The sequence below is a fragment of the Rattus norvegicus genome, chromosome 5, assembly GCF_021556685.1.
Source record: "Rattus norvegicus strain SHRSP/BbbUtx chromosome 5, alternate assembly SHRSP_T2T, whole genome shotgun sequence".
NCBI classification, from domain to species: Eukaryota; Metazoa; Chordata; class Mammalia; order Rodentia; family Muridae; genus Rattus; species Rattus norvegicus.
The window spans coordinates 7,264,054-7,289,202 of NC_141538.1; the positions used below are offsets into that span (position 1 = coordinate 7,264,054).

A 25,149-nucleotide genomic window follows, 5' to 3' on the forward strand; every position below is an offset into this window, starting at 1 on the left:
CACAGACAGATGTATCAGAGGTTGAAGTGGGAATTTCTGGTTTCTCTAACAATTCAATTTTGTCATGTGATATTTTTCTGGAAACTGTCTTATGAGATGATGTTTTGTGGAAGCAGACACGGGAGAAGATGTTTTGCTGAGAACAGACATGTGGTGTTTTTTTTTTGTTTGTTTGTTTTGTTTTTGTTTTTTTGGAACATGTCTTATTGAGAAGGCATATGATGTTTTACTGAAACAGACACTTTAGAGTACACATGATGTTTAAGAAAGACTATAAATATAATCCCACAGACAATGAGGCAACACTCTTGCATTGGTTCACCTTTCAATGCTTCGCTTGTTGTGACGTTGTAGAAACATGCCACAGAACTTCCTGGTGGTATTCCAGCTGCTTCTTGTCACTTCCACTGACTCTTGATGATTAGTCAGAGCCTCCAGGTTTCTGCTGGATTTTACTGATTCATGCTTGTTGTTTGCCAATGCGACTGGTCTACTGCTACTGATTCAAGATTGATGTTTTGGACTAGACTGCTGATATCCTGATAACACATGGTAACGCACCAAAGAACTGCTACTACACAGGCCCACAATTTACTTTTCCTATAAACCTTCTTGTTCCCTCTCTCGTGGGCTAGAAGGGAGGTAGAAATATTTAAGAACTCTTATGAAAGTAGGTTTTAAAAAAATCAAAGCCTACAAGAAGCTACCATGAAAAGGCAACTGAATGCTAGTAGCAGTGAGGCAGAAATGACTACGAAGACTACAATGCAGACAGGAATCAAGGAGTGGGGACTTTGATTCTTCTGGGACAGTGGGCAATATGAAGTAGTGCCGTCACTGAGTAAAAGTGTAAGGTTCCAGTTATCAGAACTGGACCATATCTAGGTCCGTGTGGTGTCTGAGGACGTGAACTCTAAGATGGAAGCCATGACACTGCCAAATGAAAAAGAAACTTGCGTGCTAGGATGGCTCTGCATAAATGATGGCAGGCTCAGGGGATGGAATAGCTGCCATTCCTTCTCGACCACAGGCAGTGACCTAAAGATCCTGACAGGAGTAGGCCTCTGAAGGCAGGAGCAAAGAATTTGAAACTCAAAACAAAGTACTACTGAAAAGGAGGAAAAAATTTACTTACTGTCTTTCAGGATTTTTTACCCTTATTATTACTCAACTGCATACTGTGTTCTGCTGTGTATTTCTGGGGTTTGTTTCCAGAGCCCTGTGTACCTTAGGCAAACACACTGCCCCTGTGCTACCTCAGCTTTGGGGTATCTGCCTGAATTGGACTCTTCTACTCCAACATTACAACCATAACCAACTCCTCTAATTAACTCTAATTTGTTTTTCAATTTCTAGACAGTGGCACAATGAATCATTTAGCCAAACAAGAAATAAAACTCATCTCTATCACCCCTTCTTACTTCACATCCAGGCTGTTTCCTTCTCCCAATAAAAACAATATTAAAAGACTGTAGACATGCCATTGTCCCACCCTGTAATCTGCACACTTGTGGGGTGGAGGGTGGGGTGGATGAATTTAATGATCCAGGCCAAGGCACTCAACTCACCAATACCCTCTTTCAAAGGAAAGATAAAGAAGGGCTGGGGGTATATTCAGAGGCAGAGTGCTTGACTGGCATACACTAAGCCCTGGGTTCAATCAAAAGTATAGAAAAACTAGATTCAAAAAGCTTAGCACAAGTTCTTGTGTGCAGTGATTGCCCTAAAAAAATGTGAAGAGCACTGACTTTGGAATTCTGATTTCATGTTGTCTGAAAAGGTTTAAAAAATGTATTAAGCACAACTTAAATTTTATGAACACTTATTACAAATGAATCATTTGGATTTCTTGATTTTATAAAACAAGCTAATAATGTTCAATTTGGATCATGTGACTCACTTTAATTTTATATACTTCTTTATGAGCTTTAATTCATGTTCCTGAAACAAAAAACACTCATACTTCAGCCCTTTTGTCATCTATAAATTTTTTATTAAAACTCTCAGTAATTTTGATGAAATCAAATCACTAAATAAAAAATAATCACATCACTCAATTGTAAGCAAAACATCCTTACCAACATATGAACTGGACATACACTGCAGCAGCTTACTGTTTATTATAAATGATGTTTTAGAAGAGAAACTTGTAAGGGCCAGGCTTTGTACACAGAGGAAAAGAGGCTGCTAAGAGTGGTAATTGTTGGCCCCTGGGCTTCACTGACCTCCCACCTGTCACACCAACGTTCACATTCTCTTCTTACTAATCCAGTCTTAAAGCTAAATTCAACTCCCCCTTATCCAGGGCAAAGGTTCAGAGAGAGAGGGAACATAAGGACATTACTAACCCTGACTCTAAAACTGCAACAGGATTCCACCGCTAGGATCTGCTGGCTCTGCACCTCTTCCTCTGACCTCTGTTCTCCTACCATGGCCACCAAACCCTGATCTTTACACATGTACACATGTCCGGGATGTGGAGGCATTTCTTTCTGGTGGCATGAGGTAAATGGAAACATGGCTCACGCCCTTAATTGGTTGAAAAATTGTTCAGGAGACAGTAAAAGTTCAATACTAACTTTCTTCCATGCGAGTAGGTGGCAGTAAGTTTGGGAGTAAGTTTTGTTGAAATTAAACAGCTCATATCTACCACAAGGTTCTCGATTTTACTTAAGATTCTTCCCAAGGAAGACTGGGCAGAAAAGCAGATTAAGTAAACAGCTGCATCTGTTACCCTACTCAAACCATACCCTGCCCAAATGGGTGCAGATTTACCATTATTTTCCCTGTACCATGAAAAACTATGTAGCTATTGCAGAAGCCAGAAAATTGTGATGTTTAGTGTACTCCATGAAAGTCCTCATTTTTGGAGAATTGGGGAAGAAAATGAATACTTCAAGAAAAAACAAAAAAGCTCTTAAAGACCACTGGGATCCTACACTAGAAGTAGGTGACAAATTAAAACGCAACAGAAACCAAAGCATAAATGCTTATTCTGGGAAGGAAGCCAGTTAAAAGGAAAAGAAAAGAAGTATCAGTTTGAGCAACTCTACTTCTTTTCCTATCAGACCCAACCCTCAGCGCAGGTGGGACTTAATGATCTGTGTGAGCCCCCAACGCTGCTGTTTCCTGTGACTGAGAAAAGGAGTTGCAGCTCAGCTGCAAAACCCTGGATCCTCATTTTCCCAGTGGCCTAAATCAATCCCCAGTCCAGGACTGGATGCTGAGCAAAATGCCTAATTATTTTAGGCCACTAGGGTAAAGCACTATTCCTGGCACTCCACAGCACTACCATGGATGAGGGTTTCTAATTCTCTTTGGTGATTTGGCTCAGTATAAACAGAGATTTTTTTTTCCCCTTCAGTCTTTCTTTTAGACAGATAAGCTGGAAAGGACAGCTCTGGTTCTGAGAGAGACAATTCTACAAAGGAAAGACTCCCTTTCCCTTACTCTCCTTTAGGTTTTAATCTGATTATCAACTACCTAGTGAGAGGTCTCAGTACTCACCTGTGTGCAGAAGGCTCTCAGCCTAGGAAACAGCAGGAACGCACTCTCTGAGACGCCTTCTAAGACCCTGGCTTGTGACCTGAAGAGAAAACTTACTCCACTGGCATTGTGAAGTAGACGAGAGAGTGTAGTATGTGACCCAACTATCCTGTTACTAATTCTTGAACTCTTCACAGGTACTACCATCGAAATACCCCAAGTCATTCCCTAACACAGAGAGGGAAAGGCAAATTCTCATATTTTCATTGAGAAAATGGTGAGAAGGTTTAGAGGAAGTGTCTGAAATGAGTTCAACAAAGCAGGGCTGTTGCAGGAGAGGGGATCAGCTGATACTTGTCCTAGGTTCAGTAGGTCACAACGTCTTTGTTCCTTTAGAGGAGTGCTTTACTTACCGTGTTCCTCCTTGACAACTTCTGTTTACTTTCTTAAACAGTGGGCACCAGTTGAGAGGTCCCAGGTGTGCATTCCAGGCACTCAAACAATAATATACAGACTGAGCTTGTTAGGGCACACAGCTCCAGGCTGAAGAATTTCTCAAGTTGAGAACAGGCTGGAATAGAAAAGACAATGTACTGTGCTCCTGCAAAGCCAGCTACAAAGCCCATCATTATTGCAAATAAAACCCAAACAACTCCTGCTGTGCTCTTTCAAACTGCATCCTCCCCTCTCTCTGGCCCTCTCCCTTCTCCCCACTCCCTCTCTCTCTGGGAATCTTCCTGAAAAGAAATGCAAACACATGTGCCCTGAAATGGGTAGGTGTAAAAGAACATTCTGCACAATTATATCTAGGCTGCAGATTTATCACATGCAGACATATATTTGGAGCATATTAATTCATGATGACAGCTGCGCATGGCAAATCCACCAGAGCACAAGTTGGAATGCTGGAAAAAATGCAATTACAAACCCCATGTAGACAACACATCACCACCACCACCACCACCACCACCACCACCACCACCACCACCACCACCACCACCACCACCACCACCACCACCACCCTCCCATCACCACACACACGTGAGTTTTTACCCCATCACACTCGTGACCTCACTTGTAGAAGATCAAACACAATTGAAAAGCCTAAACGCTGGAGGTTCCTGCAGAGGAGAGCCTGACCTCAACACTGGCAGCTGCAGCTTCATCCGCAGCCTTGACGGTCGCACGTCTCAGAGTACACTGGCCCTCACAGACACAGCGCACTGCGCGGACACACGTGCGTCCAGAGCTCGCGCGCCAAGCAGCAAGAGGGAAGCCCGGCTCCCGGTGGGCAGGCGCGTCGCGGGGCTGGGCCTCGGCGCCCAGGGAGGGGACTAGGGGCGGGCGCGGGGCGGCGCCCGGCTCACGTGGGTGGGTGGGAGCAGCTGAAGGTCTGCTCCGGAGACTGGGCTGTCCTCTCTCGCGGCGCTGGCCCGGGCGGCGGCGGAGGAGGGAGAGAGGAGGTGGTGGCGACCGCGAGAGAGGAGGGGAGGACGGGGGCAGCGTCGGACTGGAGCCGATCGGCGGTGCGAGCTGCCCGGGGCGCAGTCGTGAGCTCGCCCGCTGGGTCCCCACCCACGAGCTACACCCTGCAGTGCCCAGCTCTGCCCGCGTACGTGCCCCCGCGGGGAGCGCGCAGGGGCTGTCCCCCGAATGACGGGCGGAAGGTTCGACTTCGACGATGGCGGCACCTACTGCGGCGGCTGGGAGGAGGGCAAGGCGCACGGGCATGGCATCTGCACGGGGCCCAAGGGCCAGGGCGAGTACTCTGGCTCCTGGTCGCACGGCTTCGAGGTGGTTGGAGGCTACACCTGGCCCAGCGGCAACACCTACCAGGGCTATTGGGCGCAGGGCAAGCGGCATGGGCTGGGGGTGGAGACGAAGGGCAAGTGGATGTACCGGGGGGAGTGGTCACATGGTTTCAAGGGGCGCTACGGGGTCCGACAGAGCCTGTGCACCCCCGCCCGCTACGAGGGGACCTGGAGTAACGGGCTGCAGGACGGGTACGGCGTGGAGACCTACGGGGATGGAGGTGAGCGGCGTCGCGGGCGTCTCCGCGGACTGGCACGGTGGGCTCTTCCCGGGCTGCGGGGACTTGGGGAAGGACGCGAGGCGCACGTGTCCGGAAACCCGCCAAAACACCTGGGGAGTCTACCCTCCCTCTAGCCCTCCTCCCCATCCCCGGGAAGACCGCTTGGGTTCGCAACTGGGTCGCAAGAGTCAGCGGTTCCCGGAGCGGGCGGGTGGGTTGGCCATACCCGGGGAGTTAGGCGAGCAGGTACGGGGCGGGGGTCAGAGCCGTGCTGCCCCAGGGAGGGCTGGGCAGGGGAGAGGCGGCTGTCACTTGATCCCTTCACATTACGTTCCTGATCCCTCCCTCTCCGGGCCGAGTTTGAAATCGCCACCCCCGTGGAGTTAGAGGGACGCCTTGGGCTGGGTGGCTGCCGGTCGGTGCTGACTGCCTCGCGGTTTGGTTTCACGTAGGGTCTCGTATTTCGCTTCTGGTCCTCCAGTTAGCCTAAAGATAGAAGCCAGAACCCCATAAGTAGGATGTTGGGGAATTGGACCCTATTGAGGGTATATTTTCTAGAGTCCTAGTTACAGGCAGCAGAGTGATGGCCCACAGCAAGTGGCATTCCTAATTTTCTCCTAACTTTCACTTGACTCCTTAAAGTACTTTTGAATCAGCAGAACTGTAATCTTTGCTGACCTGGAGATCTTAGAAAAATGCTTTAGGAAAAATCGACTGAGTTTCCATTAAAAATTTTTAAAAAGTTAAAGAGTATGCTATATCCTTGATATACATTAAGGCGTGTGGCCTAAACAGTAAGCCTGTGTGCGATTTAACTATGTTTGCCTTGTAATTTCGGTATATTATAGGAGTGGGTTCATTTTTTTTTTCACTAGGAAAGCATACATTAGTGAAACAGGTGTCAAAGCTTGATTGAGACAAGTAGGGCTTATGTTTAGGCAAAGTCTATTTTCTGATAATAAACATAGTCATATTTAATTGAAAAGGTTTGTAGGAGGCGATGTCACCTTTTGGAATTAAGCTGCTTCAGAGGTGGAGGATATGAAAGGGATCCAATTAAAAGTTTCTCCAGCCCACTGAAATTCCGTTATGCTATTGCTTATATAAAAGCTTATACAATTTGTACACTTCACTTGCTCAGAACACTTGGGCTGTGTTTCAAATGCAAAACAGCAGAATGGTAGGATTTGCTTTTTTTTTTTTTTTTTAAACATCATTTCGCCCTACAGTATAAATAAGGATATGGTTCTCATGGATTAAGCGGGGAAAGGTGACTTAGTTGGGCTGAGCCCTGAGTACTTTGGTAGTTTCACAGGGGCCCTTTACTGTTCAGAACTAGAATAAAATGCCGTGGTTGACAGCCTTATAAATATTGTTTTTTGAAAGCTCTAGCTCTGGTATAACAAAAAACAAAACAAAACAAAACAAAAATGCTGAGGGACTGGCAAGATGGCTCAGTGGTTAAGAGCACTGACTGCTCTTCCAGAGGTCCTGAGTTCAATTCCCAGCAACCACATAGTGGTTCACAACCATCTGTAATATGATTTCATGCCCTCTTCTGATGTGTCTGAAGAGAACAACAGTGTATTCATATACATTAAGTGGATAAATAAAATCTTACAAACAAAAACAAAATATTGAGTTCAGTAGAAATTTTGTTTCCTTTTAATGTTATCATTTTATAGCCCTTATTTTAAAGATTATAAAATAGGCTTATTTTATTATAATTTAATTTCAAATAGTCTTTTAAAAGTTAAAACTCATTAAATGAAACCTGGCGATTTGGGGTATTTGTTATGCTTAGTAATCAAAACATAACACAGTAAAACTGATGTGTCTCTGTTTGTACAAGGCCAAATACATCTGCAAATAACTGTGAATAATCTGCCTTCTGTTTTCAACCAACTTTGAAAATTTAAAAAGACAGAATTTGACATCATCACAGCTCATGGTTTTCTTTTTCTACCAAACAAACAAACAAAACCTCATGTGCTATAATCAGAAAAAAAAAATGTTAAACATGTAAGTCACTTTTGAATGCCTACTCTGTGCTGGTTAGTTTCCTGGTTTTTCTCATGTTAACACATTTTATCAGAAATTCCACAATTAAAAAAAAAAAAGGCCTAAACAGATCTATACTGATACAAGTTAATTCATTCAGAGGTTTTAGTCCAACTAGGAACACCAGCTTCTCTATTCCTGAATTAGCTTAATTCTGCCTCGATCCCCATGTATTTCTAGTGACAGTAGAGAAGGAAGACATAATTCCATGTGAGAACTCTCACTTTATCTCACTAGAGGTTTCTTTGTAAAGTGTCACGGAAATAGAAACTCCCTAAATATTAAGAGCTAACTGCATCATATTCAGGAAATCCAAGTCCATATGCTCAGATTCTTTTGTGCAAATTCTGATCTGTTATGCTTTTTTATAAACCTACTATAAAGCTATGGAAGATATCTAGGAAGACCCACTGTGCTATATATGTATTTGAGACAGGGTCGCTGTAGCCCATGCTAGCTTTAAGCTGGGTATGACTTTGAACTATAAGCATTCTGCCTCTGCCTTTCCAGGACCAGACTTATGGACCAGGACCAGGTAGAGATGGATTCCAAGGCTTTACTAATGCCAGGAAAGCACTCTACCAAGAGAGCTACATCTTCAGTCCCAGCCATTGTTTTTCAAACTAGATTTATAGTTTCATATAACCATTTGAAACATATGCTTAAGTTTGGCACACAGTAGTTGAAATTTGACTAAAATTCATTCTGATCCGGAAGCTATTCTTGACAATATTGTGCAGTTAAGATGGACAGATCTAAAAAACAAAAAGAAAGAAAGAAAAAACAACAACAAAACGCATTTGTTTGTGTGTTAAACATGCCCTGTGTGAATTAGGAACAGAGAATAGTAAGTCACAACTCCCTTTGGACAAAAGAGCTTGGACACCACTTGCTTTATAGAGAAGTAGGTCTTGTTTTCTAGGTTCCTTGACTAAACCAAGCCTCTAAAATATCAGACCAACTGCTTAGATTTTGAACAAACTAGTTTCTAGTGGTGCTGTGCATGTTCTGGAGAGATTCTCTCCAATACTGTGATATTATAACCACCCAAAAGGGAAGGTCACTGATACCTTTGTTCCCTGCCTCTGTTCTATTTGATAGTTCCAAGGATATTTAAACTTTCTAATGCTTGCTGTACTTTAATTGGCCTGAGTGTTCAAGCAATTTTTGGGGAAGTAAATCCAGGCTTGACTTTGGAGATGTCCTTTGGAGGAAAGTGGCCATTAATTTTCCATCACTGTTGCTAAGATGTTATGGTAGTGTTTTAAAAGCATAACTATTTTTGCCACGTAGCATCTCTTACAAATTATTTTAGCAAAATCATTCTGTAGAAAAGTTAGGATGATAGGAATATGACATTTGAACAAAATGAAATATTAAATACAGTGGTTTTAGTGTGTATATAAGGTTATATAACTTTTATCCTACTATTTACAGTTCACCTAGGAAAAGTCAAAGTTGAAAGTTTGTACAAATTCATTGATTTTTCCTATTGAGGCAGCCATGTTTGGAGATACCTGTTATTCAGTAGGAAGCTTATTATCATGGGGGAAAAATCCTACTAACATTTTTTTTTCTAAAATAGGGTCCAGCTGAGTAGCCCAGACTGACCTAAACACAGGAGCCTGGTGCCTTAGCCTTCCAAGTGCTGGAATTGCAGGCATATACTCCTACACTCTTACCCTGTTTTGAGAATTGTGCCTACCCTTTTTGGAAATTTATAGGCATGAAGTTAAGACTCCAGGTCTACTCAGGCAGGCTGTGTCAGTCATGGTGCCAGATCTCTTAGTACTTAACTGTTGCTCTGTTATTGGCACTTTATATAATGTAGATATGTCAGCATAAGAAGAAAGAAAAGGGGGTCTTGAAATTGACTTAGGAACAGTTCCTATTTATACAGTGACATAAAACCTCGGGCAGGCATGGTGATGGGTGCTTCTCATCTCTGCCTTCCGGAGGCTAAGGCAGGAAGCCTGAGAGTTCCAGGCCAGCCTGCACTACATGTTAAGAACCATCTTCAGAAGTAACAGAACCCGACAGCATTGTCTCTCGTCATATTAAGAATACATGTACCCCAGTCACTAGAATCTGCAAGGTGATGTAAAGTACAACATATAACCAAAGAACAAGGTCAGCGCAGACTTTAATCATGATTTCTTTCCTTTGACATTGGAATTGTTAGGAATAACACCAAAGTAATTACATTTAAACTTTTTTTTTCCAGATAGCTCTTCCGAAAGCATACTAGGATGCAAAACGTACCTTTAATTGGAGGAAATGGCCTTCACTTTGAAAATTCTAAGCTCCTTAGTTTAGCCTTCATTGCTTCCAAAGGGAATTTAAAAACCTCTACCAGGTTGTTTTCCTTTTTTTAAACTTATCTTTGGTTATTTAGTAGAAGAACTCACTGAAACCATTTATAGAGTTCATCTTATTCCTAAAAAGTATAATATTCATAGAAAAAGTGATCTGGGTCAACAGAATTTTAATGGACACTGCTGAGTATTCCTCTGAGATTTGAAGGTGCTTCTTCCACCCTGTCAGTTCTTTAAAGCTCTTTAAACACCATCTTCAGACAGCCAGAGACCACAGAACACATAAGCCCTGAGTCTGAGACATTATCCTCTTTTGAGAGTAAGTTCCTGCCCTCAGATACTTCTAGTATGGTGAACTCAAAGCTTTGGCAGAGACAAGGGAGACCCATAAAAACAATGTCTGGGAGAAACCAGATGTAGCAAGCAATATGGTACTGTGCGTGCTCCATCTCTAGCCCAACCCCACCCATCCTCAGCATATTCAGCAGCTCGTTGCCTGAGTGTAGGAAAAGCCAGGACAGCTTGTTGGAGAACCACGCCCCAAATATTCCGATCACTGTCACTAAGGTTAAACCTGTGTGCTTTTTAGAATGTTGTACCTGGGCATAGACCTAAAAGCCATGTTTTTCAGCTAAATATTTGAAACCATGACTAGAATTGAATTTTTTTTCCTGCCGTGGCACTGCTTTACTTTGATGCCTTCAGGCAGGAAAAGATTATTATTAATGATCACTCCCTTTGTATTAGAAAAACAAATGGTTCACAGTTCTGAGGGTGTAGCTGGCTGATGGAACATTAGTCTAGTGTGTATCAGGTCCTAGGTTTAATCCCCAGAGAAACACACACCAAACAGGGGTTCCTATACATGCCTATCATTCATAAAACATTTAAACATAAACCAGAAGTCTGACTATCAGGAAAATTTATGCATTAAAGCCATGAAAGTCAAAGTCAACAGGTAGCCACTCCGAAGTGAATGAAAAAGCATTACCACAGTTGTCCAATGAAGTGTGTTAAATTTGACCCTGGCCCTTCTTGCCCAGGGTACTATACTCTCAGTATGCAAATGTGGTCCCTGAAGACTCACACTATGCTGATCTGCTTTCTCGAAGGTACCTACCAGGGCCAGTGGGCTGGAGGCATGCGGCATGGCTACGGTGTACGCCAGAGTGTGCCCTATGGCATGGCCACGGTGATCCGCTCCCCGCTGCGCACCTCCCTGGCCTCACTGCGCAGTGAGCAGAGCAATGGCAGCGTGCTGCATGAAGCTGCAGCCGCAGCTGCAGATAACCCGGCCGGCACAAGAGGTGGCTTCGTGCTCAACTTCCATGCGGACACAGAGCTGGGCAAGAAGAAGAGTGGCCTCTTCCGTCGGGGCTCTCTTCTCGGCAGCATGAAACTCCGCAAGTCCGAATCCAAGTCTTCCATCTCCAGCAAGCGCAGCTCGGTCCGCAGTGATGCAGCCATGAGCAGAATCAGTTCTAGCGATGCCAACTCCACCATCAGCTTCGGTGACGTGGACTGTGACTTTTGCCCTGTGGAAGATCATGTGGATGCCACCACCACGGAAACCTACATGGGCGAGTGGAAAAACGATAAGCGCAATGGCTTCGGCATCAGCGAACGCTCCAACGGCATGAAGTACGAAGGCGAGTGGGCCAATAACAAGAGGCATGGGTACGGCTGCACTGTGTTTCCCGACGGCTCTAAGGAAGAGGGGAAATACAAAAATAATATCCTGGTCCGTGGAATAAGGAAGCAGCTTATACCAATAAGAAATACAAAAACTAGGGAGAAGGTGGATAGAGCCATTGAAGGTGCACAAAGGGCAGCGGCCATGGCCAGAACCAAAGTGGAAATAGCAAACTCAAGGTATGTAAATACAGAGTGTGTAGTTTGTCATAAGATAGGGATGGAGGGTTTTCAAAACACTGCACTTTCTGTCTGTCTGCTGATGACCTCACCAAATAGGTTCCTAGTACACTTGGAGGGTGGGGGGAGGAGCGGGGGGGGGGTGACTCTGAGAAAAAAACATTTTCAAAAACTGTTGAAGGCACGTGGGACACCTTTCCTCTTCTAAATTATGTCCCTAACATTTAGCAATCTGATGGAATTCATCCACACATCCTTTTAAGTCTAGAAAGTTAATATATTTAAAGGGACCTCTGAAATACTCACTGCTTTGTGTGTATTAAAAGAAAATATCTGTTTATGTACAAACATACCTGCAATATAGATTATATATCTTTATAATGATATTAAGTTGAACATATTTACAACTCTCCAATAAAATTATTCTAATTTATGAAATAAGAATTCTGTTCACTGAGGCTTTCTAGGTGAAATCAGCTCTGAGGAAGCTACTAGGGGGTCTAGGTGAGGCAAACACAGATAGTGACAATTCGCGTGTCAAAAGCCAGAGTTTCTTCTCCAGAACAGACCAGGAGACCAAGGCTATGAAGGCTTGTCCCAGTCAGTGCAAGAAAGATTAGATCACTGGCGTATTAAAAGGAAAAGGCTGGAGAGAACTTGACATGGACAGATGGACTTCTTACTGTGCCAGGGTTGGAAGAAAGTAGAGCAGGTGAGAGGAGGACTGGCATAAGCAGGAGAAAACGGGTCGGGAGGAGATTGACAAAGAGGTGCATATGGGCCCGGGTGAGTTTCACTCTAGAAACCAGACTTGGCAGCTTGGCACAGGGGACTGAGCACCTGGTAGGGTAGAGGTTTATTAAGGATAGCTACTCTCAGTTAGACAGGGAAAAAAAGGGATGGTTTTGCTTGGAGTTTTTAGTTTCACGGGTTAAAACTGGCCACTGTTGTGTGTCGCTTTGGTTGTAAAATTGGCATAGAATATTTAAAGTCCTGTTTCTGCCTCAGTAATACTCATCTGTCTTAAAGCTTCCTCCGAAAGCACCCAATGTCAGCACATCTTCAGGGTCTTTACTGAATCAATACTATGTGCTGAGATGCACTGAGTAATCCTACCCCTTCCGATTCGACCTTAGGAAACTTAGAGTACTTGAGCTTTCTTCAAAGCTTTATTTATGCATATGTGCCTGCATGGGGGTATGTGTACCATTAGAGTCCCCTTAAGGTCAGAAGAGGTGTGGAGCCCTGAAACTGGAGCAATAAGCAAGTGTGAGCTACTGTGTGGGTGCTGGAAACCAAACTCTGGTCCTCTATAAGAGTAGCACATGCTCTAACCACTAAACCACCTCTCCAACCCCAGTATTTGAACTTTTTACGCTAAAAAAAAATATGTTAGCTTCATGACAGTTCAATGTAATACTTTCAGAACTCTCCATTTGTTTTGTTTTGTTTTGTTTTGAATGCTCCTGATATAGGAGTACTGTTGTTTCTGAAACACTAATCAGAAAGTGAAATGGAGACTTTTAGCCCTCATGGTTTTCCTCAACTGAAACTTCCATACAGGATTTCTGCTGCCGTCTTTCCTGAGCAGCCTCTGGTATAACAGTTTTCTTTGCTAAGCACTAGATCTGTGTGCAGTTCAGGGTGCTTGGCTCATGTAGTCTTGCTGGCCCTCAGCTCCCTTTTGGAGCTGACACTGCACCCTTTGCTCAGTAGGCCCTGTCTCTAACTGGCCCCATGCACTCCTACAATCTTGCATGTCATGCTACCCTTACAAGTTAGTGACATTGCAGGCAAGTTCAGGCTTAGTGGATGGGAAGTAAACTTATGGGGGACACTCTTGCAAATGATGTATTCTAAGTGTTGGTTTTATGATTTGTTTGTATTAGAGGAGACCACCTAACTGAAGTGAGCATGCTTGAACACTGAGACTATCTGTGCTTTTCTTGACATCATAAAATATTTTCCCAAGTCAGAGCCACATTCTCTCCTGAAAGACTTAGAGAGAGTAGCATACACTTTGGGAACATTGTATCACATAGTTAGTAGTCCAGGCATCATACTTTCAGCAGTTGAGATTTCACTGAGTATTTTAAAAATGCTCAATTCATTATGCTAAGTGAAATAACCTAGTGGCAGAAGGACAAACCCTACTTAGATAGACCATCAAAGAGGTCAAAATGAGAGCTGTCAGGAGCTAGGTAAGCCGAGGAGTTACTGCCTATGGATCTGCAGTTGAGGAAGTATGAAACGTGTCAGTTCATGATGTGCCTGTAACTCACAGTATTGGACGGTACACTAAAAAAAATTTAAGAGGACAGGAGCTCTGTGAGTTATTTTTGTTTTGCCACAACATAAAGATGGCATTTATATGTCAAATCAGACAAAAAATTAAAAATAAAAACACTCAACTAAATTTTTACATCTTCTTTCATTTTTCAGTGCCCTGCCTTGATGCATCAATATAGACTTTGGGCATGATTTTTGGAGAAAGTAGCTAGCAGCTTGACACTTCCCATGAAATATTTAAGTTTGAACTGACATTTCCCATGCAATAGTTGTGTTTAAGGTTCATGACATAGGTAGATAATAAAGAGAGTAGATAGACAATATATAGATAGTTGGCTTACTAACACATTCGTCTTTTCAAAAGTCAAAAGTAGAGCCTGAGAGATAGCCCAGTGGGTAAAGGTACTAACCACTAAGCCTGATAACCTGAGTGTCTGGATCTCCAGCCCCACATGGTGGGAGGAAAGAACTGACTCCTGCAAGCTGTCCTCTGACTTTCACACACATGCCCACATAAACACAGAAGCAAATGCTTATTTTATTTTTTCATTTGAAGTCAAAACTATAAAGGATGTTGATAATTTGTTAACCTATAGAACAGTTCCTCAGGTTTCTGCTCTGATTGAAAAGTATTTAAAAAGTGACATTTTTTTCCTTCTTGTCTTGATTGGGGTAAAATTCGTCATCAGTAAGAAACACAGTCTAAGCTTGGCTGCTTACGAAATGTTAAATAGAGAGCAGCTGTGATTATTTCAAGACACAAGCATGCCTATCCATCCCTAAGCTTTCGTGCCAACCACTGACCTCAGACTCCCTGCTCTGTAGATGGGCATACAGAGACTTTCAAATCATCGAGAACCATGTCAGCGCCCAAACCTAGGCCCCATATCTTTCCTTCACCCATGTTTACCCTTTGATGGGACCTGACCTGCCCGGCATGCTTTTGACTCTCCGAAATAGTTAGAGCATTATACCTGAGATTGGATCCTGTGTAACATTGGGCCTGTATTACAGAAATCAGTCTGTATAGAGAAGAGTAAAGGTAGCAGCCTCAGAGCTTGAAGGGTTGTGATGTCTTATACAGTGCACTCCCCTCTTTCAGAGATAGTGATAAGGCTTTATCCACGACCCCTACTGTTCCTCTGACTGACCTGCTACCAACACCCAGTGACCATTCTCTTAGCACTTCCTGCCGCAGTTCCTTCTGGTATCCTCCTTTTGTCCCCTTTTCTTACTCAGTCACTATTTACTCTGTTACGGCAGTTCAAGGAGGCTTCTGCTGCTAAAGAAAGGTATTGTAAGGAAAAGAAAGCATTTGGTTGAAAGAACAAGTAAGAAGTGACATTTACAGATCCATACTTCTTTAGAAATGATTGATATTTAGGAGGAATGCAGTCAGAAGCAGAGTTTTGTGATTTGGAAAGCAGTCCTCATAAAAGAGGGATGATACACTGGGAGAGTGTGAGAGGGACAGGAGAGCACTCCATGGTTTTAAAACCACTGAGAGAATGTGAGCTTATCATATCCTCAAGAGGAGGCAGGAAGGTGGTGGATTAGAGAGTTCCCACAATTCCTCATTCTGTATACCTATCTTGGCCCTCGCATGTTTCACTGAATCTAATGAGGCTCACTGATGGGTGGCTAGCCAGGTTTTAGTCTTGAGATGTCGGTGACTATGGGACTGTTGGTAATTATGAGCAGCAAGAATGATAACTGCCACCATCAACCACATCCTGACCATGAGCACCACCAGGTCCAGTGACTGTCAGAGCAGTGTCTGAACACCGAAAGTCAGGAGGACCACTCTGTTCTGCTGTGTTGTCACAGGGATAGCTATGGAAAGTGTGGAAGCAGAGCATGTGTGGAGGCCCTCGGTTTCAGGTGACATCATGCACAGGTCACCTTGCTGTGTTTGTCTCCAAAACTCTAGAGCAGATTTCACACTCACCAGTTGTAGGATTTTTCTGTAGGATTTTTAAAGCCTGCTTCCCATACTTTTACAGTTCTACCCTTCCTCCTAAGAGTGAGTCAGCTATGTATGTTTCAGTGAGAAAGCCCCTCTACTTGGGCCTTGCCCTGCCTCCCCCAGTCAGTGTTGCTGTCCTCACTCAGATGTCAGTATAAATCTTCAAGGAAATTACCCAAGACCCCACTTCCATCTCCCTCAGTATGGATTAAGTTCTCATGTTAGTCTTGGCTGTCATTGCATGACAGGCATGTGCTGACTCTCTCTCTCTCCTCAAGTGAATTGGGAGGAGCTGACTTCACTAGTAGCTCTGATCCCTTTTGTTTCCCCAACATGAGATTTGATCAGGGAATAATGGATAGTTAATTAAATCTCACCACTCAGGGTTTGATATGGTCTTATAGAACACTTAGAGCTATAGTTTGAAGCAAGAAAATGCAGAGCTAATAATTTGCTGTGCCATAATCTGATGGACAAAGAAGATTAGAAAACATAGAACTGAGTGTCACAGGTACTCGTTTCCAACTGAAACCATCAGGGTCATAGGGTATGGCTAGGGGCCAGAGCTGTAAGTTGACAAGATGTCTTCATTCTCAATGGGGTTGAGCTGGTCCAATAATAAACTAATTTCTCTGCAGATTAGCAGTCCTCAGCAATTCAATGCAGAGTGATCATTACAGAATGAACACTGGTTCATTCTGTGTTATTGGCAACACCAAAGATACAGCGAATCAGTAAAAGAGCTTTTTGTCTCCTGAGTCAAAGCTTCCTGAGTATTCAACTGCCTTTTTTAAAAAAAGTTTTAAAGTTTCTGCCTCTTTCTCTGAACCATTTTCTTAAACTGAGTCATATCTGAGCATAATTCACGAAGTTGACTAGATTAATCAACCCTTTATAAAAATGCTTCATTTATTTCACACTTCACTTGTGGGTAATTAAAATCCAAAGATGAATAAAAGAATTTAAAAATAAGGGGGGGCTGGAGAGATAGCTCAGGCGTAAGAGCACTGACTGCTCTTCCAGAAGTCCTGAGTTCAATTCCCAGCAACCACATGGTGACTCACAATCATCTGTAATGAGATCCGATGCCCTCTTCTGGTATGTCTTAATGACAATGACAGTCTACTAACATACATTAAAAAAAAAAAAGTTAAAATCCAAAGGTGCTGTGTGTCAGTCAGTGTATGCTGTGAGTCTAAAACTGATTACTACTGGTTTTTTTTTTTGGGAGGGATGGGGGGTTGAGTTGTCTTGTTTGTATTTTGATGCTAATCCTGCTTTCCCAAGAGGGACTGTGTAGGATGTACTCAGGTGACTTCATCAGAACCTTCTTCTCATTTTAACTTGTAAAATAAAGGCTAGAGCAGGTGATTGGGCTGGGGAAGGGAAGGTGGAGCTGAAAAGTTTTAGGTAGAAGAAGGGAGAAGAGAGAAGGGGACGATGGAGGAAAAGGGGGTAGAAGGGAAATGAAGCTGAAGCACATGGCCTGGAGAAACCACAACTCATAAGGGATCTTGTAACTGGGGAATAGAGTAGTGCAGTGGTAGATCTGACCAATCTAGGTGCACACGCAGCTTGTATTCATACTAATCGAGTTGTGTTTTCTTTGCACGGGCTTATTTGGGTTAGAGAGGTTACTGCAAGAGGGGAATTAGGTAGGAGTGGGTGGGTGAGTGGGGTCCTTGTTCTATGCCAAGTTGTTGTGGAGTGTCAAGACACTGAAATTGTCAAATTCTATTAGAAGAAGAATATTCTTTCTCTTTTGAGAGTCAAAATGAAAATTTTGCATTCCCCTTGTGGATTTTTTGGGGGGGGGACAGGGGAGGGGTAATTATTGGTTTTTTTCTGGTTGGTTGTTTTATGTGATTTTGGTTGTTTGCTTTGTTGTTTTGCTATCTTAGTGGACTTTCCATTTCTTAGTGTTTTGAGATAGCCCTGCCTCTGTCTTGCTCACCTAGTAACCCTCCTGTTTCAGTCTGCAGAATCTTGGCCTGACAGGCCACTACACGCTGTCTTGTCTTATTTTTAAGATCAATTTCCTGCTACTTTTTGTAGGATTTTTGTTGTTGATGATGATGATGATGATGATTTTTCCACTGGGGGTCTAGTTCATTCTTAGGTGTGAACACTGCAGTTTTTGCATGAAGAGGAATTCTAGTGACTTCAAAACTAACTTAATGAGGAGGCTATTCAACAGATTACACACAGGGTTTTTCTGCTCAACAGAGCATGGGCTATTATTCTGCCAGTGGTCTTGACACCAGTATAGCTATGCATTCTCTGCCAAGCTGGACCCTGTGTGCACAGTGATGAATGCCATCCTGCTCCACGAGGCTGAGGAACTGGCTCAATATATAGAGCTTGCCTAATAGGCATGAGGCCATGGATTTGATTCTCAGCATCACACACACAAGAAGACCTCACTTCCAGCCTTTTTTTCTTTATGGGGTCAACATATGGTCCACAGACAATTATCTTTTTCACAGGCAGCAAGTTTAAAAGTTTAAAAGATATAGTTCTCTTTACCAAAGAATGCTCATTCCTGTGGGAAGAAAAAAGGAGCTGACCCTAACTTCTTCCCATTTACTTGTCTATGGAGTGTTTAATGACAGACATGGCCTTCTCTGTATCGGGGACCTGAAGCTGTCACCAGAATCCTAGGACTGTGGGTGTGTGCAAAGAGAACAGCTGGACCCAGAAAGATGACCTCTCAGGGACAGTTCTGTTCTGCCCCCAAGCCAGGAGTGAGACTTGGCTGCTAGAGGGCTGGGAGGCATAACTCAGGGACACAGAGAAACTACTGTGGCAATTCTGTCCCTTAGCCTTGATGTTATACCACTCAACAACTATTTAACCAGCCATTGCACATAATTCAAGATCACACTGTTAGGAGGGCTTTCTCAGAAATACCTGTCTTGATTCTGGAGATCCTTCTTTCAAAGCCTGTGTCTTGGCTTATTAGGAAACTCTGAGCCAGTAAGGTAGACATGTATTTCAATACAGAAATAGAAGTAACCAAATAAACATTTAGTGAAAATTAACATTGGGCTGCAGTCAATGCCACACTGTTAACCAGACTGTTGCAGTCATTCTTTCTAAAACCCAAGTCATGAACATGGCTCTCAGTTTGACTAAACAAAAAAGGCAAAGGGAAGATATTTTATGTGGTGTGAATGCATTTGAGGCAATATTTAATCCCACAGAGATGTGTGTGGTGAGAAATAGCTTTGAGAACAGGAAAAAGACAGCTGAAAGACTGCAGTCATTAGCTAAGTTTGAGGTCATATGTTGACTTTCGACTGTAGCAGTTGGAGTCTACATTGTACAAATATCAGCAAATTCTATCTCATTTAGTATGAACTAGACCATTCCTGATATCTAAATATGAAGAATTAAAGCAGCAATGTCATTTAAGTATAGCCTCATTTATAATGAAAAGTATAAACTATCATGGTCTCTGGGAAGCCCCTCAGAATTGTGATAGCCTTCAAAACTCTGTCCTGTATATACTGTGACCTCAGCTCTGAGGCAGAGCTGTTTGCCTTGTGGGCAAGTGTCAAAGTCACATGTGCAAGTGAGTACAGCTGTGGACTCCTCCCAGCAGCAGCTGCCAGCAGCCCAAGCTCCCCACTCACAACTTTCCATTATGGATTAAGCTGACTCTGCCAATCTCCCTTTACTCAAGACACCAAACTGGACACTCGCAAGACTAGTGCCTTGCAAATCTTTGAGATGCTTTTCTTATTATAGATGAAATATGAACATTGTGTTTAGGAACAGGATCCAGCAAATGCCAAAGGTATTTATGTAAGTCATTCAGCTTTAGTACAACCGCCTCCTAAGAGTAAAATCAGCTTTTCAGAATTTTGACCTTCTGTTTTAGTTGGTGTTTCACATTTGTTCTTTAATATGCTAAATTCAGACTAATCTGCTTTCTGAGAAATTTAATTAATCTGTAAGGAGTAAAGATTGGCTTCAAAGTGCTGTACTCTTTTGAAGGCAATCTCCTTACGAGTTCTGTGTGGGCCAGAAGTATTAAAGCCAACTGAAGTGTGTGTGTGTGTGTGTGTGTGTGTGTGTGTGTGTGTGTGTGTGTGTGTGTATTGTGTGTGTGTGTTCGTGTATTCACTCACTTTCTATCCCTTTAAACAATTACAAAGACTAACAAATTATTTTCATTTGATTTCTGCTAATTTTAGTTCAACTTGAGTTAAGGTTAAATGTTTTACAAATTTAATGGTGTCAAACTAATCAAATTTTGGTTTTAGTTGCTACAATTCTTCTTTATTGTTTTACTGCTGCACTGGTATGAAATATTAATTTGTTTCTTTTATTTCAAGATTTCATACTTTTGTTTTTATATATTAAGGATTTGAGATATATTTGAGGCACTGTTTAGTCAAAATACATGGAAGAATACACCACTGAGGCCAGCAATTTAGGGCTCGGATGAGAATGAAGCCACATCAAGCAGTGGGCATTAGTCATCTTCATATCAACCCATCTGATCTTCCCTATCTCGTTCCTGCTCAGCACAGTAACTTGAAAATTGATGGATCCATTATGTGTCTGAAAAAGACAGAAACTACTGAAGAGTGGTGTTTATTCCTTCCTTAGCTATGGCATCTTACTATGTTCAGTAACACTTTCATGTAGAATCTCAGAAAATAGACATCCTAGTTTGTTTTCTGTTGTTGTGACACAATACTGACCAAAACCAACTTGGAAAGAAAAGGGTTTATTTCATTTTATAACTCCCAAATCTGAGGAAGTTAGGACAGGAACCTAGAGGCAAGTGACCAAGGAGAAGTGCTACTTACTGTTTTAATTCCATAGCTTGCTCAGCCTGTTTTTTTATACAATTCAGGACTAACTGCCCGGTGGACTAGGCTTTCCTATGTCAATCATTAATCAAGAAAGTGCATCCATAAACATATACACAGGCCAGTTTGAAGGAAGCAGTTCTTCAGGTGAGGGTACCATATCTTAGGTGACCCTAGTTTTGGTGGAACAAAAACAAACCAGCACAAGACACATGTTGGCCAGTCCATTTCCTAAGACTTGATTCTTAGTGAAATATGAACATTTTTTCATCTTTATTAACTTGGGTATTTCTTATTTACATTTCTTTTTTTTTCGTCTTTATTAACTTGGGTATTTCTTATTTACATTTCGATTGTTATTCCCTTTTCCGGTTCCCTGGCCAACCTTCCCCCTCCCCTTCTCTATAGTTGTTCCCCTCCCCCATCCTCCCCCCATTACCGCCCTCCCCCCAACAATCACCTTCACTGGGAGTTGAGTCTTGGCAGGACCAAGGGCTTCTCCTTCCACTGGTGCTCTAACTAGGCTATTCATTGCTACCTATGAGGTTGGAGCCCGGGTCAGTACATGTATAGTCTCTGGGTAGTGGCTTAGTCCCTGGAAGCTCTGGTTACTTGGCATTGTTATTCATATGGGGTCTCAAGCCCCTTTAAGCTCTTTCAGTCCTTTCTCTGATTCCTTCAATGGGGGTTCAGTGGTTTAATGATGGCATTCGACTATGTATTTGCTGTATTCTGTCTGTGTCTCTTGGGAGAGATCTACATCCGGTTCCTATCAGCCTGCACTTCTTTGCTTCATCCATCTTATCTAGTTTGGTGGCTGTAAACGTATGGACCACATGTGGCTCAGGCTCTGAGTGGGTGTTCCTTCTGCCTCTGTTCTAAACTTTGCCTCCCTATTCCCTCCCACGGGTATTCTTGTTCCCCTTTTAAAGAAGGAATGAAGCATTCGCATTTTGGTCATCCTTCTTGAGTTTCATGTGTTCTGTGCATCTAGGGTAATTCAAGCATTTGGGCTGATAGCCACTTATCAATGAGTGCATACCATGTGTGTTTTTCTGTGATTGGGTTACCTCACTCAGGATGATATTTTCCAGTTCCACCCATTTGCCTATGAATTTCATAAAGTCATTGTTTTTGATAGCTGAGTAATATTCCGTTGTGTAGATGTACCACATTTTCTGTACCCATTCCTCTGTTGAAGGACATCTGAGTTCTTTCCAGCTTCTGGCTATTATAAATAAGGCTGCTATGAACATAGTGGAGCATGTGTCTTTGTTATATGTTGGGGCATCTTTTGGGTATATGTCCAAGAGAGGTATAGCTGGTTCCTCAGGTAGTTCAATATCCAATTTTCTGAGGAAACTCCAGACTGATTTCCAGAATGGTTGTACCAGTCTACAGTCCCACCAACAATGGAGGAGTGATCCTCTTTTTCCACATCCTCGCCAGCATCTGCTGTCACCTGAGTTTTTGATCTTAGCCATTCTCACTGGTGTGAGGTGAAATCTCAGGGTTGTTTGGATTTGCATTTCCCTTATGACTACAGATGTTGAACATTTCTTTAGGTGTTTCTCAGCCATTCGGCATTCCTCAGCTGTGAATTCTTTGTTTAGCTCTGAACCCCATTTTTTAATAGGGTTACTTGTCTCCCTGCAGTCTAACTTCTTGAGTTCTTTGTATATTTTGGATATAAGCCCTCTGTCAGTTGTAGGATTGGTAAAGATCTTTTCCCAATCTGTTGGTTGCCGTTTTGTCCTAACCACAGTGTCCTTTGCCTTACAGAGGCTTTGCAGTTTTATAAGATCCCATTTGTCGATTCTTGATCTTAGAGCATAAGCCATTGGTGTTTTGTTCAGGAAATTTTTTCCAGTGCCCATGTGTTCGAGATGCTGCCCTAGTTTTTCTTCTATTAGTTTGAGTGTATCTGGTTTGATGTGGAGGTCCTTGATCCACTTGGATTAAGCTTTGTACAGGGTGATAAGCATGGATCGATCTGCATTCTTCTACATGCTGACCTCCAGTTAAACCAGCACCACTTGCTGAAAATCCTATCTTTTTTCCATTGGATGGTTTTGGCTATGTCAAAAATCAAGTGCCCATAGGTGTATGGGATCATTTTGGGTCTTCAATTCTATTCCACTGGTCTATCTGTCTGTCTCTGTACCAATACCATGCAGTTTTTATCACTATTGCTCTGTAATACTGCTTGAGTTCAAGGATAGTGATTCCCCCAGAAGTCCTTTTTTGTTGAGGATAGTTTTAGGTATCCTGGGTTTTTTGTTATTCCAGATGAATTTGCAAATCGTTCTGTCTAACTCTCTGAAGAATTGGATTGGTATTTTGATGGGGATTGCATTAATTTTTAATCATTGTTTGAACCTATCAATTTTCAAGTAAATGTACAATTAATACTGAGTCTTATGGACTCTAGTTGGGACAAATTTAAAATATATTAACTATAGAATAATTGATCTATTGCTATGAATTTAGGAACCATGTGGGAAGAGCTTTATTCTGGTATAAGACTGTAGGCATGCTTCCATAGCTGGCATATAGCCTGAAACTCACAGTATGAGTGGATATCTCCTGGAAGGTGGTGTGACAGAGAAGAGTACACAAAACAATAATCCACTAATTGGGTGTATGGTAAAATATTTAATATTATTGGAGCCATGTAGAGAGTAAGCTGAGGTGTTATAATACACATAGGGAGTACCATTAGTATATGGTCAGCAGAAGAATTACATGATCATATTTAGAAAGCATTCTCTGAGTGCTGGTAGTATAGATTAAGCAAGAGGCAGTAGAACCAGGAATTCATGACACAGTCACCTGCTAACTGCTGCCCAAGACAAGAGCCCACAGTTGAGCTATGCAGGACAATAAGGGGTGGTGAGAAAAGCCCATGCCCAGATGTACCAGGATCACCTTAAGTGGCTGAGTAGGTATGAGTTTCTGATACCTAGATAGATGAGAGCAGTACTTACTCAGAATATTGGGTTTCTTTTTCTTTTTCATTCATTCTTAAGAGAAATAAAAGGCAAGGTCATTCCATCTGTGTCTGCACAGGTGTTGGTTAGAATTACAGACATTCACCACAAGGCCTAGCCCAACTTTGTTACTAGACTTCTCAGATTTCTAAGTGCTAATGGGGAAGAACTTGGGGAAATTTACACACTACTTCCACAGCTCAGATCCCAACTTTAAGGAACCAAGATTTTTATAGGTCATGCAGGAAAAGGAATTCTGTGCATATGTTACCAGCTATACCTTTCTAGAAGGGACAAGTGGAACAATTCTCACATCAAATGACTAGAATTCTGTTTCTTCAAGACAATGTAATTTAGGTGTGTGAATTTGTGGAATTATGCTTTCTGAGATTTGTGCTCAGGAGACGTACTCAGTGAGCAAGATCTGTGCCATTGGACTTTTTTTCTTGACTACATCCTAAAACAAAATATCACCCTTGTTAAGTATTATGCTACAGAAATACCATGAACAAACATTTATGTAGTGTAAGCTCTGCCCAACAAAACACTTAGGGTACAGAGGTAAGTAAGAAATAAAACATATCCTTAAAAGCAAACACGCAGTCCAGTGCACAGAACTATTGTGTATCTGGCAGGGGCCATGGAGGATCATCCAAGGAGACAACTGACACAGCCTTAGCAAGTTTGTCACATATACTTGACTGTGGACTCTTCAGCTTTCTCTGGCCATGATATCTCTACTTCAGGACCATCTTTCTTTGCCTATCCTCTCTTAGAAGTTTGTAGTTATGCTCTGTATGAAGTATAGCTAAGTACAGAAACTGAATAACTGCCCCTCCCCCATTCGCTTTTGTTTTTTGAGATAGGTTCTACCATGTATCCCTGGCTGTCCTGGAACTCACTCTGTAGACCAGGCTGGCCGTGATCTCACAGAGATTCATGTGCTTCTGCCTCCCAAGTTCTGGATTAAGACTGTGTGCCACTATGCCTGTCACTAAAAATGTCTCTGAAGATAAATGAGCTTGATCATTGTAATCTTAACAGCAGGATTTCATGTGATACTTGGAAGCAAATGCCTTGGTTGCCACTGTGGTTCTCTGGTGTTCAAACACCCCCATTCCTATATTTCCCCTGTGCCTTACAAAATTATCAATAGTCTAGTTTAGGGAGTTAAATTGTATTTAAAATCTGTTAGAATTTTGAGGGGTAGTGGGGTTCTCTTTGGATTCAGTGATTTCAAAGTCAGCTGTTTGATTTGTAAGTTAATTTTGGTACTGTTTCCGGATGAGGCAGTACAGACAACACTGAATGTGTC

The 25,149-nt window shown here is 42.5% G+C and overlaps 1 protein-coding gene across 10 annotated transcripts in view; it reads left to right on the forward strand.

Moving 5' to 3' along the window:
- The first annotated feature begins 4,898 nt into the window (after window positions 1–4,898).
- Window positions 4,899–25,149, forward strand: part of Jph1 (junctophilin 1) — a 102,117-nt gene continuing 81,866 nt past the window's right edge. For 7 of the 10 annotated variants that reach the window (NM_001106630.2, NM_001436626.1, NM_001436625.1 and 4 more), the window contains exons 1-2: window positions 4,899–5,518; window positions 11,007–11,766. In NM_001106630.2, the coding sequence (NP_001100100.1) occupies window positions 5,140–5,518; window positions 11,007–11,766 (1,139 nt within the window). In that variant the 5' untranslated portion in view covers window positions 4,899–5,139. The remainder of the gene's footprint in view (window positions 5,519–11,006; window positions 11,767–25,149) is intronic. The other 3 variants (XR_015619445.1, XR_015619446.1, XM_087547817.1) reach the window with 1 other exon arrangement.